This window comes from Carcharodon carcharias, chromosome 2 (assembly GCF_017639515.1).
Source record: "Carcharodon carcharias isolate sCarCar2 chromosome 2, sCarCar2.pri, whole genome shotgun sequence".
Taxonomy (NCBI): Eukaryota; Metazoa; Chordata; class Chondrichthyes; order Lamniformes; family Lamnidae; genus Carcharodon; species Carcharodon carcharias.
The window spans coordinates 10,853,944-10,869,385 of record NC_054468.1 but is presented as its reverse complement, the minus strand read 5'-3'; the positions used below and the strand labels follow the sequence as shown (position 1 = coordinate 10,869,385).

At 41.9% G+C, this 15,442-nt stretch overlaps 1 protein-coding gene across 1 annotated transcript in view; it reads right to left on the bottom strand.

The window, feature by feature from the left end:
• Positions 1 to 15,442, bottom strand: part of LOC121273751 (zonadhesin-like) — a 112,343-nt gene that overhangs the window by 37,944 nt on the left and 58,957 nt on the right. Inside the window, exons 15-20 of the mRNA XM_041180915.1 lie at positions 14,790 to 15,037; positions 14,369 to 14,498; positions 10,962 to 11,151; positions 5,154 to 5,333; positions 2,531 to 2,661; positions 1,857 to 2,056 (exon numbers count right to left, since the gene is read on the bottom strand). Coding sequence (XP_041036849.1) covers positions 1,857 to 2,056; positions 2,531 to 2,661; positions 5,154 to 5,333; positions 10,962 to 11,151; positions 14,369 to 14,498; positions 14,790 to 15,037 — 1,079 coding nt within the window. The remainder of the gene's footprint in view (positions 1 to 1,856; positions 2,057 to 2,530; positions 2,662 to 5,153; positions 5,334 to 10,961; positions 11,152 to 14,368; positions 14,499 to 14,789; positions 15,038 to 15,442) is intronic.

Genomic DNA, 15,442 nt, shown 5'->3' with positions numbered 1-15,442 from the left:
TTGCTGGATTGATTATTTAAATTTAAAATCACTTTTGGACTGTTGCCTTAAAGGGGGTGTGCAGTTGGGAGTCAGGTTAACAGGTTATTTAGAAATTTGGGGACTTGTTATAATATCAAGTAACTGTAATCTTATGTCTGCGTTGGAATTTTTTTTGTTAATAAATGTTTTAATTTAATTTTTAAAATCTCTAAGGTTGTTAATGGACTCACTACTTCTGAATTCAATACACAAATCTTCCCGTAATAAATACAAACTGCAAAACCATTGTGATAGCATAGCCAAGTTACCCTTGTGGATTTGGTCCACCTGGCACAAACCACCTGCCACATCATAATGATCGACTCTCCCAATATACCAGCAGCAAAGTGAGAGATACCATATTGACAGTGGTAATGTCACTGGGCTGGTAATCCAGAGGACCAGGCTAATGTCTGGGAACATGGGTTCAAATCCCACTACAGTAGCTGATGGAATTTAAATTCAATTAATAAATCTGGAACATAAAACTAGTTTCAGTAATGGTGACCATGACAGCTATCATTGATTCTTGTAAAAACCCATCTGGTTTACTAATGTCCTTTAGGGAAGGAAATCTGCCATCCTTACCTGGTCTGGCCTATATGTGACTCCAGACCCACAGCAACGTGGTTGACTCTTAACCGCCCTCAGTTCAAGGGCAATCTGGGATGAGCAAAAAATGGTGACCTTGACAGTGACACTCACATCCCATAGAAAAATAAAGAAAAAAATGTTCTGGCAAGGAGCCATGGGGAAGGCCCATCTAAAGGGTAATTCTTTTTCATGTACTGTTCCTAATGGGGTTATTGATACCTTTGTTTCAGGAAATATATCCCCACTGACATTGATAACTGTGGGTTGCAGGAGTTTCAGGGCCTTGCCTGAGGCTTTAATAAGATTTAAAACAGCTGTTAACCTTCGAAGTGCTTACTGAGTAGTACAGGTACTTGGTCAGACTTGCTCCCTTGATGTTTAGGGGTGGGGTGTGGGTCAGAATATTCACCCTCTTTCACATAGGAATTTCATGGAGTCTTTTCCATGAGGCACAATCCTGGCTGAACCAAATTCTGTCTTGTTTTCTGGCCCCTGTCCAGGCAACCAGAGAAGCACCAAGAACTGACTTGAATTTTGCATCAGACAGAAAAAATTATTGGCTCAGCTTCTGCCAAAACCCCCTATGATCTTAATGCTTCTATTCATTTCCTCCTCAGCCTTCTCTTTTCAAAAGGAAAGCATTTCTCCCCAAGTTTTCCTGCTCTGAAGAGGATCAGTTCAATTGTGTATTCAGATTAATGCAGTGAGAAAGTTGGGAGACAAAGAGAACAAAGTGTGGCAGTATATTAAAGCAAATGAACATTGTACAGTTTACTTATGTTCACTGATATTCTGTCTGGACAATGCGATGGACATTCTACATTTTTTTTGGCAGTAGCTGTTCCCTGTTTATCTAACTGTCTAGCCAATCCATAGCTTCTTTATGTGGAATGTATTGTATTTTTGATACAATCGATTAAATCATAGGGTGTCAGCCACAGTTACAAAGCAGACATTCTCTACTCTGTACTGTGGCTTTGATAAAATCTTCACAGTCTCAAGAACTGACTTTTGAAAGTTTAGAACTGCTTGAAATGAATGTAAGAGAAAATGTGTGACCTTCACACAGATACATATAATGGGGCACCACAGCTTCAAGAGAATAACAAAATCAGCTATAATTTAAAACATGGATTGCAAGCTCTCACCTCTCTACTGATTTATAAATTGTTGCAGTCAACTGGGATCATCCAATAGACACTAACAAACACTTGCTGTGACAGCATCAGTATTAATTTTACCTCATAATACTTGTTCTGATAGGTGCATCCACAGTCTTTGTAGGGAACGCACTGGAAATCACTTAGTACAAAGCCTGGTAGACACTCACAGCCCTCCATAGCAGGTGCTTCACATTCTGATGGGGCAGCAACGTTACTGCAGGAAGCAGGGCAGGCTGACATCTGCATAGTGTATCGGCTGTTTGCTGGACAGGCTAATGCTGTGGATTATAATAAAGCAAATGTTCACTGAAAGCTAGAAGACATACAAAATTTAAGCTGCAAACTTTAAATAAATGAAGTTAAGTCTGCAGTAAAATATCAGATGAATGCTATATAAATAAACATATTAAAATTACAGATTTTAAGTATTCAGTTGTTAATGATGTATTCACACTATGTGCTTATTGTTGGTGATACACTGTTTTTGCACAGCTAACCGTGTAGAGTTTAAATTGGGCATCAGCAGCTGAAATTATTCTGGAGCGATACAAAGCGAGATTGCATTCTCCGGGGAGTCTCATTGCTCTTTCTCCAATGTCAGTTCCCACACTGAATCAATTTTCAGGCTGCATTTGCATGATAGCTGTAGCATTGGTACACACTAACACAGTGTGAAAACACCCCAACAGTCCTTGAGCCTCACCTGTCTCAAAGCAAAAGATAGAAAGAGAATGCAGTAATACAATGCATACCACAGAGGGTGTCTTTCCTCCAGTCTCCCAGAGTGACTTCATGCTCCTGACAGTGCCGTGCATATTGTTCCAGGCTGGGACACATCATCTCAGTGATATTAAACATGGTGCACGTGCTAAAGATGCAGTGCCTGGAATGAAAAATGGTAATTTAAATTTTAGGAAATAATACCTTTATCATTCACTGTACAATGTGACTAACTAAGTGTATTCTCTTTGCACAGGTGCAGCTGAAAACCTTTTGTGTGATCAGGATTGCAGGGGCAATTGGGCCAATAGGTGTTTCTAGCAGTGAATACAGACACACTATGAACACAGAAGTACTTCCTTCTAAATTCATTTGTAGAACTATCATCTATCTGAAGTGGCAGTTCAGGATTTGTTTTTGTCATTTTATTCTTTCTTCTACCCTCTGTCTAATCACCACAAGAACAAGTAGTTCACAGTCTGCACCAGGTCTCTCTATCAAGATATTGCCATTTGCCTTTCAATAAGTGAAAGATATAGAGCTGGATTTTCATTGAGTTGGGTTCCCTTGGGAGCTCTTTAAAATTGGTGGGCGGGTCCCGATTCCGGGATTCCTGACCCCAGTCCCAGGCTGTCTAATTTTCAGGCATGCCTTTAAAGGGTGTTGGCTGGCTCGAGTCAAAAGCCCGCACCTGAACTCCCAATCTGGCTGGCTCCATTGCAGGGATAGGCATGTACTAAGCCTTGGCAATTTGCATGGATTTGGGCTATGTTTTCAATGAGTCATGGTTCACTGCAGCTCAGAGAAGTCGTGAACCCTAGTCTGCATGAAAGTGAGTTCAAAAGGTCCTCTCATGCCCTCCATGCCTAGCTATGTCCCATCACCCATCCCTCATGGCCCCTCATGCCTCCTATGCCCCTCCACTCACCCCAGTGCCCCTTCATGCCCCCTACGCCAAGCTATGGAACTCCATCCAGCCCCAATAGCCCCTCCTGTCCCAAGTCAAGCTATGCCCCCACCCACCCCATTGCTTCTCATGCCCCCATGCCAAACCATAGCACTTCCATGCCCTTTGACCCACTGTACATTATGAGAGGCCAGACATCCATTACTCTTGTCGAAACACCTAGAAGGAAGTACTTCTGCATTCATAATGTGTCTGTATTCACTGCTAGGGAAAACATTGCTTGATTGACAGCTCTGGCTGTCAGATCTCAGCTATCAATTTCACAATGTTTATTTATACAAAATTAAGTGATTTCAAGGGCTTGCGGTTTCTGTTATTGATAATTTAAAGGGTCTGGATGACACTCTTATTGCCTTGTAGTGAAATGACTTTCTTTTTAACATCATGGAAAGTAATGAATGAATTACTTTTTTTAAAGCTTTCTTTAAACATATCCAGCTGTCACAATAGAGTTCATTGGTTTTATAAAGGTATAGTGGGTCCCTTGGGCATGGAGGTGCCATCACTTGGCAAAGGGTACATGAGGGGCATTAGGGGTGGGTAGAGGGGCATAGCTTGCCATAGTGAGCATGGGGGGCCATGTGAGGATGGGTGGAAGGGCACAGCTTGGCATGGAGAGAAATGAGGGGCCATAGGGGCTGTCTGGGGGGCATAAGGTGACATTGATGGGGCATGGGGAGTGTGTAGGGGGACTGTGGAGGTGTGAGGGCCGGAGGCCTTTCTACCTTAATTTTAACTGGATGAATTCCCACAGCACCGAGGCAGGCCTTTGAAACAGCCAGCCTCAGCACCCAGCAGCCCCTATGGCTGCCTCTGACCTCTCTCCCAGGTCAGCTGGCCTGACCACAGCCTGCACCCCTCCTCCGGCAATGAAGATCACACCTTTGCAGACCTTTCCCATCTTTCTCCCAAAAATTCCCAGAGGGAATTTTCCTGACTCTTGCTACCTGCCTTGACAATATATATTCAGGCCATAGGCTAACACTGAAAAGGGATATTTTTTATCCATTTCTGCTTACTAGTGTCCTTGTTCAACTGCTTACTCATGTCTACTTGATACACAAAGGAAAATGTAGCTTTTAGTTAAAAGCTTAGATTCTGTGGGTCAGTGTATGTCTAAGAGGCTGATTGTATAGATGGTTACAATATAGTCAGATGAAGCATTCAATGTAGTGAGAGTTGTTAAAACTGTGAAATGATACAACTTGCATTTATATTTTGCAATTAGTGTCCCAAGGTGCTTCATAGGAGCATTCTCAAACAACATTTAACACCGAGCCACACAAAGGAGACACTGGGACAGGTGGCCAAAAGTTTAGTAAAAGAGGCAGCATTTTAAGGAGCATTTTAAAGAAGGCGAGAGAAGTAGAGAGTCAGAGAGGTTTAGGCACAGCTACCAGTGATGGAGCAATTAAGATTGGGGGTGCTTAAGAAGCCGAAATCGGAGAAGCTCAGAGATCTTGGACAGTTGTACGGGTGAAGGAGGTAGAGAGATAGGGAGGCATGGAGCCATGGAAGGATTTGAAAACAAGGACAAGAATTTTAAAATTGAGGCACTGCCAGATGGAGAGCTAACATGGGTTGGCGAGCACAGGGTGATGGGCGAATGGGATTTGGTGTGAGTCAGAGTTTGTACAATGATGGTAGCTAAACTGTATATTTAGTGCACAGAAATATGTGATTCTTACATTTGATACTGCTCTGGTGAGATAAATCGGTGACAATTGCTGAATGGACCAACTGGATCAGAAATAATTCCACAGTAACTGGTTCCTTTTATGAGCTTTAGTTCAGTTTTGCTGCACAGCATGTCAAATCCTGTGTCTAATTCAATATTTTCAAGGTCTTCATCTGTAATAGGGTGTTGCCTGCATTCAAATAAAAAGCATAAAAAGGTTCATGACAAACAAACAAAAACTGCTGTACTTTGGATTAGGTTCAATCTCTCAATCTGCATAAACCAGAGGTATTCATGGTGATAATCACCTGTTTATTCATGAATCAATTTTCCATTTAAGCAGAGCTCATTAACTTGCATCTGGCTGAATGCAAGTTTTATCAAAAATTAGAGTAAGTAATATATTCCTTTTCCATTTCTTCAAAACAGACTATCCCAAACCATTGCGTCTTTTGTTCAGTCACTTCAGAGGTGAATACAACTGTACTATGTGGTCAGATCACCTTCTGTGCACAGGTGTCTGGTATCTGAGCAAGAGGAAACAAATGAGGATAACTTTGCCAAGTTGGCAGTGGGGGAATCTTGTCCAGAATATTATGGACATGCTCTTTGTTATTTTGTCAATGGGCAAAATTCCCTACATGCAGTCAGAAAATTATTTCAAATGGTTCTCCATTAAAAAGATTCTTCCATTCGTATTTACATATGAACTCATTGACCTGACTTGCCTCTCCTCAAACACTGATTGACCTGCTGAGTGTTTGCAGCATTTTCCATTTTGTTACGTTCTCAGTTGAGATTCAGGCCTTCAAAATTTAAAACAGTGAGGATTGCCTCTGTGGGCCTTTCTAAGGTGTGTGTGCGCGTGATGCCACAGGTCACTCCCTGTAAAGTCCCAAAACCAGGTTAACTTTGCAGGAGTGGCAGTTCTCCCTCATTCAAACATAACCATAATGGATAAAAGAGCTGAACTCCTGAGATAAGTTGACATCAAGTCCATATTTGAAAGAGTATGGCATCAAGGAGCCCTAACAAAACTGGAGTCAATGGGAATCAGGGGGAAAACTCTCCACTGGTTGGAGTCATACCTAGCACAAAGGAAGGTGGTTGTGGGTGTTGGAGGTCAATAATCTCAGCTCCAGGACATGACTTCAGGAGTTCCTCAGGGTAGTGCCCTCAACCCAACCATCCTCAGCTGCTTCATCAATGACCTACCTTTCATCATAATGTCAGAAGTGGGGATGTTTGCTGATGATTGCACAATGCTCAGCATTGTTGGATCCTAGTCACCAGTTTGTTGGGACTTATGGATCTGGGTTGCACACTTTTTATGGGATGGCTGAGTTGGTACAATAGGCAGAGTTGATCAGCAGACACTTCTTAGATGGAACACATTCTGTTTATTTACAAAGATACTCAGCAGCTACACTTGACAGTATATTCGTATGCTGCCAGGATAAATGCCCATTGTTGTATTCTTGCTGAGGCTATGGATGGTATAGCCTTGTTCTTTCAACTCAAACCCATCTCCATGCTACTACTACTACAGACTACTGACTACAGAGGCAGCCCACGCTTTTTGTCTATTGGTTACATATGTGATCTTCCTTTATAACATCCTTCTTAAAGGTATACTATACAATACATAAAACCATAATTACCATATCCCTCCCCCTTTACTTGGAAACACATTTTACATTTGCAAGTACAATTTTCTCAAAATGGCAAATTATTTACATGGTAAATAAGTAATTTACAAATTCAGTCTTTCTGAGGGTTTCCTTATGCATGTAGAATGTCTCAGCTCTACAACTTCAAATGCTTTGTCAGGAACCTCCTTTTCTGGAGTTGTTTGAACATCAGGTTCTTCGGTGGGCACCTGCAAATCTGCTTCCTCAACTCTTGCAGATATAACAGGCACATCTGATACATCTGTACTAGGCTGAGTTCTCTCAACAGGAAACCCATTGACTTGGTCGTGTACATTGGTGGAATCAATTCTTGGTAATTTGTTTCTCTCTTCCTTAGATGATCCATGTCTCCATATGACTCGGCCTTCCACCTACACGTGGTAAGATAGAGGTCCAGTCACTGCACTTATTTCACCCAGTAACCACTTTGGTCCTTCTCTGAAGTTCTTCACAAATACCGTCTCTCCCCCGGTAAACTTCCTGTCATGACTATGCCAGTTGCGTCCAGTTTTCTGACTTTCATGAGTCCTTTCTACCTTCCTCCCTAAATTCAGCATTATTAAGCTCAATCTCATCCTGAGATGGCGTTTCATCAATAATTCTGCAATTGTGTATGAGGGGTGGTCCTATAATGAAAAAGAAAGCATGCTAGCTTGGTTGCTATGGAATCTCCAGTTAACATTTTCGTGCCTGACTTGAACGTTTGAACTACTCTTTCGGTCAATATATTTGAGGAAGGGTGGTATGGTAAAATTTTTACATGAGGGATACTGTTGAGGCTGAAAAACCGTTGAAACTCAGCACTCGTAAATGCCATGCCGTGATCAGATACGACCACTTCTGGTAGTCCATTAATGGCAAAACTTTGATGTAGCTTCTCAATTGTAGCAGAAGACATTGGTGACTTCACCTCATATATGTCCATCCATTTTGAGTGGGCATCAACAATAAGCAGAAACATTGTTCCCATGAAAGGTCCCACATAGGCAATGTGTAACTGCACCCATGGCCTTCCCGGCCATTCCCTAGGGTGAAACGGAGCTGTTGAAGGTAACGTTTGCATTGTTGACACAGTATACAATTCTTCACTAAGCTCTCTATTTCTCCATCCATCCCAGGCCACCATAGATAGCTGTGTGCTATGGCCTTCATTTGGGAAATTCCTGGATCTGCACTATGTAATTCAATCATAATGGCTTTCTTTCTTTTGGAGAAACAATCACTTGTGTTGCCAACAATAAATACCACCCTGGCTGATTATTTCTTGTCTTCAGTTAAAGTACGATTTCATTTCATCAGATATATGCTCTTGTGACCAACCATGAAGCACTTGTTCTCGCACTTTGGATAAGACTGGGTCTCGACATGTCCAGCCACGATCCGTCTAGCACATACCGGCGATGAATTGAAGAAATTTAACAATAGAACTAGTCCTTGGGGAGCTGGAACACTCTCATCAATTTCTTGTAAGGGCAAACGACTCAGCGCATCAGCATTTGCAATTTGATTTCCAGGCCTATGGATGAAAGTATACTCGTATGCTGCCAGGACAAACACCCACTGTTGTATTCTTGCTTAGGCTATGGATGGTATAGCCTTGTCCTCGCTGAACAATCCTAGCAATGGCTTGTAGTCTGAAACAATGATAAAATGACGGCCGTGTACGTACTGGTGAAATTTCTTGACACCAAAGATGATCTATCTGTGAGCATCCCTTTTCTACTGTGGTGCGCGTTCTTGATACATATCCTATCGGCTGTTCCGTGTCATTGTTCATTTGATGGGAGAGCACTGCTCCCACACCATAGGGAGATGTGTCACATGTCAACACCAATTCTCTCCTCTGGTCATAATGTACTAATAGGTTGGATGAGTGCAACAATTGCATCATCTTTATGAAAACTTTCTGTGGTGCCTCCCAAGACCAACATTCGTTCTTCTTGAGTAGATAATGCAGGGGTGCCAGTTCTGTAAACAAATTGAGCAAGAATCATCCATAATAATTGATCATTCCTAAGAATGGTTTGAACTCGGAGCTGTTCTTTGGCACAGGTGCCTCTCTTATGACTCTTGCTTTCCTCAACTGGGTCGAGGCCCTGTGAAACTATCCAGTGACTCAAATAGTTTACCTCCCTCACTTGGAACATGCACTTTTCTTTCTTTAAACTCATTCCAGCCTGCAAAAAACGTTTTAAGACTTCTAATTTCACCAAATGCTTCTTTTCAGTGAGTCCTGTCACCAGAACATCATCTAAATAAACTACAGTGTGGGGCAGTCCATGCAATAAACTTTCCATTGTTCTCTGGAATATGGCGCAAGCTGACGAGATGCCGAAAGGCAAACAGGTATATCCTTACAACCCTCTGTATGTATTAATTGTGTCAACTTCCCGGGAGGCCTTCTTTAACTCTAATCGGTGATAAGCATGGCTCATATCAAACTTCATGTAGGTGGTTCCACTTGCCAGATTAGCATATAGGTCTTCAATTTTTGGTGCAGTTTATCTGTCCAGCTTAACCACCTTATTAACTGTCAATTTGTAGTTGCCACAAATTCGAACGCTTTGGTTGGGTTTAATGGTGCTGCCCATTCTGAGAACTGCACAGGTTTTATAACACCTAGTTTCTCTAATCTGTTCAGTTCAGTGTTGACCTTTTCCCGTAGACCTTTTGCCTTCATGAATTGGGGGGTTGCCTCTGGATCCACATGAATTCTTGCTTGCAGCCCCTGGATCTTCACAAGTTTGTCCTTGAAGACTGAGGCGTATTTTTGTAGTAGCTCTGGTAACCCACTTGCTCTCAGCTGGAAGATTTCAGCCCTCTCTAACTTAATCTCCTTTAGTAATTTTCATCCAGGCAGGCTTGGCCCATCACCTGCTACCACCATCAAGGGTGGTTTTACCGATTAGCTTCCGTAATGGACAGTACAAAGTCACAAAAAAGGAATGAAACTGGACGGACTACCCGGCATCGACTTAGGCACCGGAAATTACAACGGCAGTCTCAGCTCTGTTGACCCTGCAAAATCCTCCTTACTAACATCTGGGTGCTGGTACCAAAATTGGGAGAGCTGTCTCACAGACTAGTCAAGCAACAGCCTGACATAGTCATCCTCACAGAATCATAATTACAGACAATATCACAGACACCACCATCACCGTCTCTAGGTATGTCCTGTCCCACCGGCAGGACAGACCCAGCAGAGGTGGCGGCACAGTGGTATACAGTCGGGAGGGAGTTGCCCTGGGAGTCCTCAACATTGACTCCAGAACACATGAAGTCTCATGACATCAGGTCAAACATGGGCAAGGGGACTTCTTGCTGATTACCACGTACCGCCCTCCCTCAACTGATGAATCAGTGCTCCTTCATGTTGAACACCACTTGGATGAAGCACTGAGGGTGGCAAGGGCACAGAATGTACTCTGGGTGGGGGACTTCAATGTCCATCACCAAGAGTGGCTCGGTAGCACTGATCGAGCTGGCTGAGTCCTAAAGGACAAAGCTGCTAGATTGGGTCTGCAGCAGGTGGTGAGGGAACCAACAAGAGGGAAAAACATACTTGACCTCATCCTCACCAACCTGCTTGCTGCAGATGCATCTGTCCATGACAGTATCAGTAGGAATGACCACCGCAAAGTCGTGGAGATGAAGTCCCGCCTTCACATTGAGGATACACTCCATCGCGTTGTGTGGCACTACCACTGTGCTAAATGGGATAGGTTCCTAACAGGTCTAGCAACTCAAGACTGGGCATCCATGAGGCACTGTGACGCATCAGCAGCAGCAGAATTGTACTCGAACACAATCTGTAACCTCATGGCCTGGCATATCCCCACTCTACCATTATCTGGGTCAACCCTGGTTCAATGAAGAGTGCAGGAGGGCATGCCTGGAGCAGCACCAGGCATACCTAAAAAATGAGGTGCCAACCTGGTGAAGCTACAACACAGGACTACTTGCATTCCAAACAGCGTAAGCAGCAAGTGATAGACAGAGCTAAGCGATCCCACAACCAACGGATCCGATCTAAGCTCTGCAGTCCTGTCAATCAGTACAATCATGTTTTATTTCCCCTCACATACACCCTAACCCTCATTATACCACTCATTATAAGACACACATACTTCTGTCTATCTGCAATGCCTGGTTTACTGGCTGCGGGTCTATTACTGTCGATATCCCAACTTTCACCAAAATGTTTCACTTCAGTAATTCTTGCTCCATTGTGTTTTGTGAGATGATTTATTCTCTTTCCCTCAAAATTACCACATAATCCACGAACCCATTTCCTGTAGGTAATAGGAAGAGTGATGTCTAGAGAGAAAGAAAATGAATATTTGAAAATTGCCTGCAATGTTAATTATTTTAGATTATGACCTTAATAACCTATAATCTTATTTCATACCAGATATTATAACTTTTCATTAGGCAGGAGGAACCTTTTTGCCTAGAGAATGAGGAGAATGCAGAATTTGCTATTGTATGGAGAGTTGAGGTGAATAACATAGATGCTTTTAAGGAAAAGTTAAATGAGCACATGAAGGAGAGCGGAATAGATGGATATGTTGATAGGGTGAAATGAATAGGGGTAGGTAGAGGCTTGTGTGAAGCATAAACACCAGCATGGATAAATTGGGCAGAATGGACTGTTTCAGTGCTGTAAATTCCAGCCCCAATATTTATCACTGTCTTTCAAATACTCCATTTGAAATAGTGCTTCCTATGTTGCTGCAGATATAGTCCATTTATGAACCGACAACTGTGGTTGATCTATGGAGAAGTGAGGAGGGGTATATATAATAGTCTGGAATTTTAAGGACCAGACAAGACCATTACAGGGGCAATTCTTTTCAGACCAAGCATATACATAGCAAAATAAATAAATGATAAAATAAAAGTTTCAAAAGATTTTTAAGCAGCACTTGAATGGTTCTTTGTGCTGCATTAGAGTGCTTAAGTTGGAGTTTGGTGAGTAAGGGGGTTTGATGAAGAGGAAGGAGGTGATCCTTTCATTTTTTCATTGAAAGCAAGCAAGCAGGTGCAGCAAGCAGTTAGGAAGGCAAATGGTATGTTGGCCTTCATTGCGAGAGGACTAGAGTACAGGAGCAAGGATGTCTTACTACAGCTATACAGGATTTTGGTGAGACCACACCTGGAGTATTGTGTGCAGTTTTGGTCTCCTTACCTAAGAAAGGATACACTTGCCATAGAGGGAGTGCCGTGAAGGTTCACCAGACTGATTCCTGGGATGGCAGGATTGTCACATGTGGAGAGATTGGGTCGACTAGCTCTATATTCACTGGAGTTTAGAAGAATGAGAGAGGATCTCATTGAAGCATATAAAATTCTGACAGGGCTGGACAGACTGGATGCAGGGATGATGTTTTCTCTGGCGGGGGGTCTAGAACAAGGGGTCACAGTCTCAAGATTCGGCATAGGTCATTTAGGTCTCAAGATTCGGCATAGGTCATTTAGGATGGAGATGAGGAGAAACTTCTTCACTCAGAGGGTGGTGAACGTGTGGAAATCTCTACCACAGAAGGCTGTGGAGGCCAAGTCAATGAATATATTTAAGAAGGAAATAGATTTCTTGACTCTAAAGGCGTCAAGGGGTATGGGGAGAGAGCGGGTGTATGGCGTTGAGATTGAGGATCAGCCATGATCATATTGAATGGTGGAGCAGACTCGTATGGCTGAATGACCTACTCCTGCTCCTATTTTCTATGTTTGTGGAAGAAAGGTTTCTTAAGCTGTGCTGCCGTGAGTTCTGCCTCTGTACACTTTTTAGGAAATATGCCTGTGCATTTGCTCACTAATTTTGAAAAATGACAGATTTGATCCAACCAAACCAAATTGATAACACATCTCAAATTCAATTAGTGCTTCATCCTTTAAGGAGAAATTTCTGTCAAAGTTATAAAGTCCTGTTGTGGTTTCAAGGATTGCTGCTCAGTTGGTTAATCAGGCTTTATTGAAGCGATTTAGTCTATTGCACTATCTTTTTTAAAATTAATTTGCCAAACACTCAAGAATATAATGGAATTTGTGTCAAAAGCAGTTAGTTGCTTGCACAGGTTTTGTATTAAGGAAGATAAGGCAAGGCTGATCAATAGGCTTTTGCTGTGGCACAAAGACATGAATCATTATTATAGCAGGTTGCAGCAGTTCATATTCAGTCAGTTGATCTTCTTTCAAAATTCAAATTCAACTTTATTCAACAGTGCAGTCACTGAGGAGCCTAACAAAAAGAAATAACCATCTTGTTGCTGTGGGTATCACATTCTGCAAGCAAGTATTGGTTTTCAACTTTCAAAGTACATCAATACGACAGCGCAATCACCCTAAGTTAAGTCCACCTTAGTCTATACATTAACAAATCACTTAGGTGCCCAATATTACTGCTGATTTGTTCGTAAAAATAATGCTTTTGAATAATTATTGCAATATAATGATTTAATGAGACATGGCTAACCTAGTTAATTGCGGTCAGCACCAGAGGCAAATTTGAACCTGTACTTAACACACACGCACGCACGCACCACCACCACCACCACCAACCCCCCCGCCCATGTGTATTCACATGTGGACTTTTCTTGGAGAAGTCACTAGCAACATTTTCTCTAATTCATATTCACTGTGTGCAGCCCATGTGTTGCACTGCACAGTCCCTTTAAGGTTGCCATGCAGCCACGTATCTTAAAGGGATCATTGCTTGTCCTATTTGTCCCCTCTACATTTGGCAATTAATGCGTGACTGTGCATCTCCGCAGCTTGGAGGGAACATTGATCATTGGGTGGAAAACAGGAAAAAGACCTCTGGATAATTTTCTCTTCCCTAACCATGGACCATTGAAATTCATTGTCGCAATGTGACTTCCGCTCTTGTTGACGTCTGCAAACTTAACAAAAAGGAGATTGAGTCCGGGACCAACCTCCATGGCTCCATGCCCTGCTGAAACCCTAGGCATCATTACTTTTTAAATTTTAATATAAAACAGTAAGTCACAGCAGAGTTATGATGATTTACTAAGGTCAATAAAGATGAATGTATTGATACATTTCATGGGTTTTAGAAAAATTAGAACACCTGGAATTGAATAAATGCTTTAAATAGAAACATTTGCAGAGGAGTGGAAGCAAATTCAATAGTAATTTTCAATAAGGAATTGAATAAATACTTAAGGGTACACAGTGGGGAAAGAGCAGGAGAGATGGGTAATTGGATAGCTCTTTCAAAGACCTGCACAGACACATGGGCTGAACAGCCTTCTGTGATATATGATTCCAAATCTCAGTTTATATGATAGCAACAAAGTCAGATTGTTTTTGTGACTCTGAATGTCCACTCCAGAGTGCTGCGATCTTTAGTCAGGTTGTCTAACTCGCAAAACTGTTATAAATGCAATTTTAAATGACTGGATACAATGTTAGTCAACTAATCAGTAGTTAGTATTGAAGGTCAATTGCTTATTGCAATTTGCTAACATTAAAAGGCTTGAATTATATCGTCAACTACAAACAACACTAATACCTGAGTTATCGTTCTCATCAAAGCTGATGGCTAGGCCAAAGTCTGTTTCCAAGTGAAGTCTGTTGGATCTCTGGTAGATTCGAAGACTATCATGAGGCTGAACTGGGGGATTTACTAATTCACCATCCACCTGTAAGAAAGCCATTTATTCATTGCTGTGAATACTGCTGTTACTGATTACTGACCTGCATCTTTAGTTTTTACTGCAGCTAAACGAAGTTGGTCTTTACATATTAATCTGGTTTTAATCTTTGTGTTTTAAATGCTTACCGTTTAAAAATCTACAAAACAGGGCAGGGCATGAAATAAAACCAGTCATGTAAGCAACGCATTAAAGTCTGTAATATTATTGTTTGAAAAATTAAAGTAGGGTATTATTCTGGGGCCTAGATTTTCTAGTTATGCTGGTTTGCCAACTTACCACAAGTTTCCGCTGGTCTTTGAACTGAACAGTATGGTTATACACTTCAATAAGGATCTCCTGCAGATGAACAATGCCTTTCCCTTCCTTCAGAGGTGCATTTTTGCCAACAATCCTGAACTTCTGCAGTCTGTTGGAAATGTCAGATGTTTCCGCTAGAGTATATAGACGCTTAATTGTGAAGTGGTGGACCAAACCATCGAAGGCCAAGTAATATGGTTTTCCCCCAATAGTGCACTTAGTGAACTCTAAGAACAATGACTACATTTAGAATCTCGCTAAGATCCAAGACAACCATGTAGGTGCTCTTCTTGGCCTGAGCTATTAAAGTGTTTATACTTGCTGCAAAATATTCCACATTAGCATTCACATAATCACACTCCAAATCTCAAACATATCTTAAAAATACTCCTTCCTGCAGAGCTCAGTCACTCTGATGTTTGAGATGGAAAATAATGCACACTATAATGATATTATTTTATCAGTTTTACATGACATGGTGACTTGGGCGGGAAGCACAAGTAAAACTTGCATCATCAGGAATGGAGAAAATGTCAGGAACAGAGGGGAGCAGCAAGATGTGCAGGCATTGCTGATTACCATCAAGTAGCCCCCACTACAAAGTGAATGTATGCAAAAATCTTACAAAGACA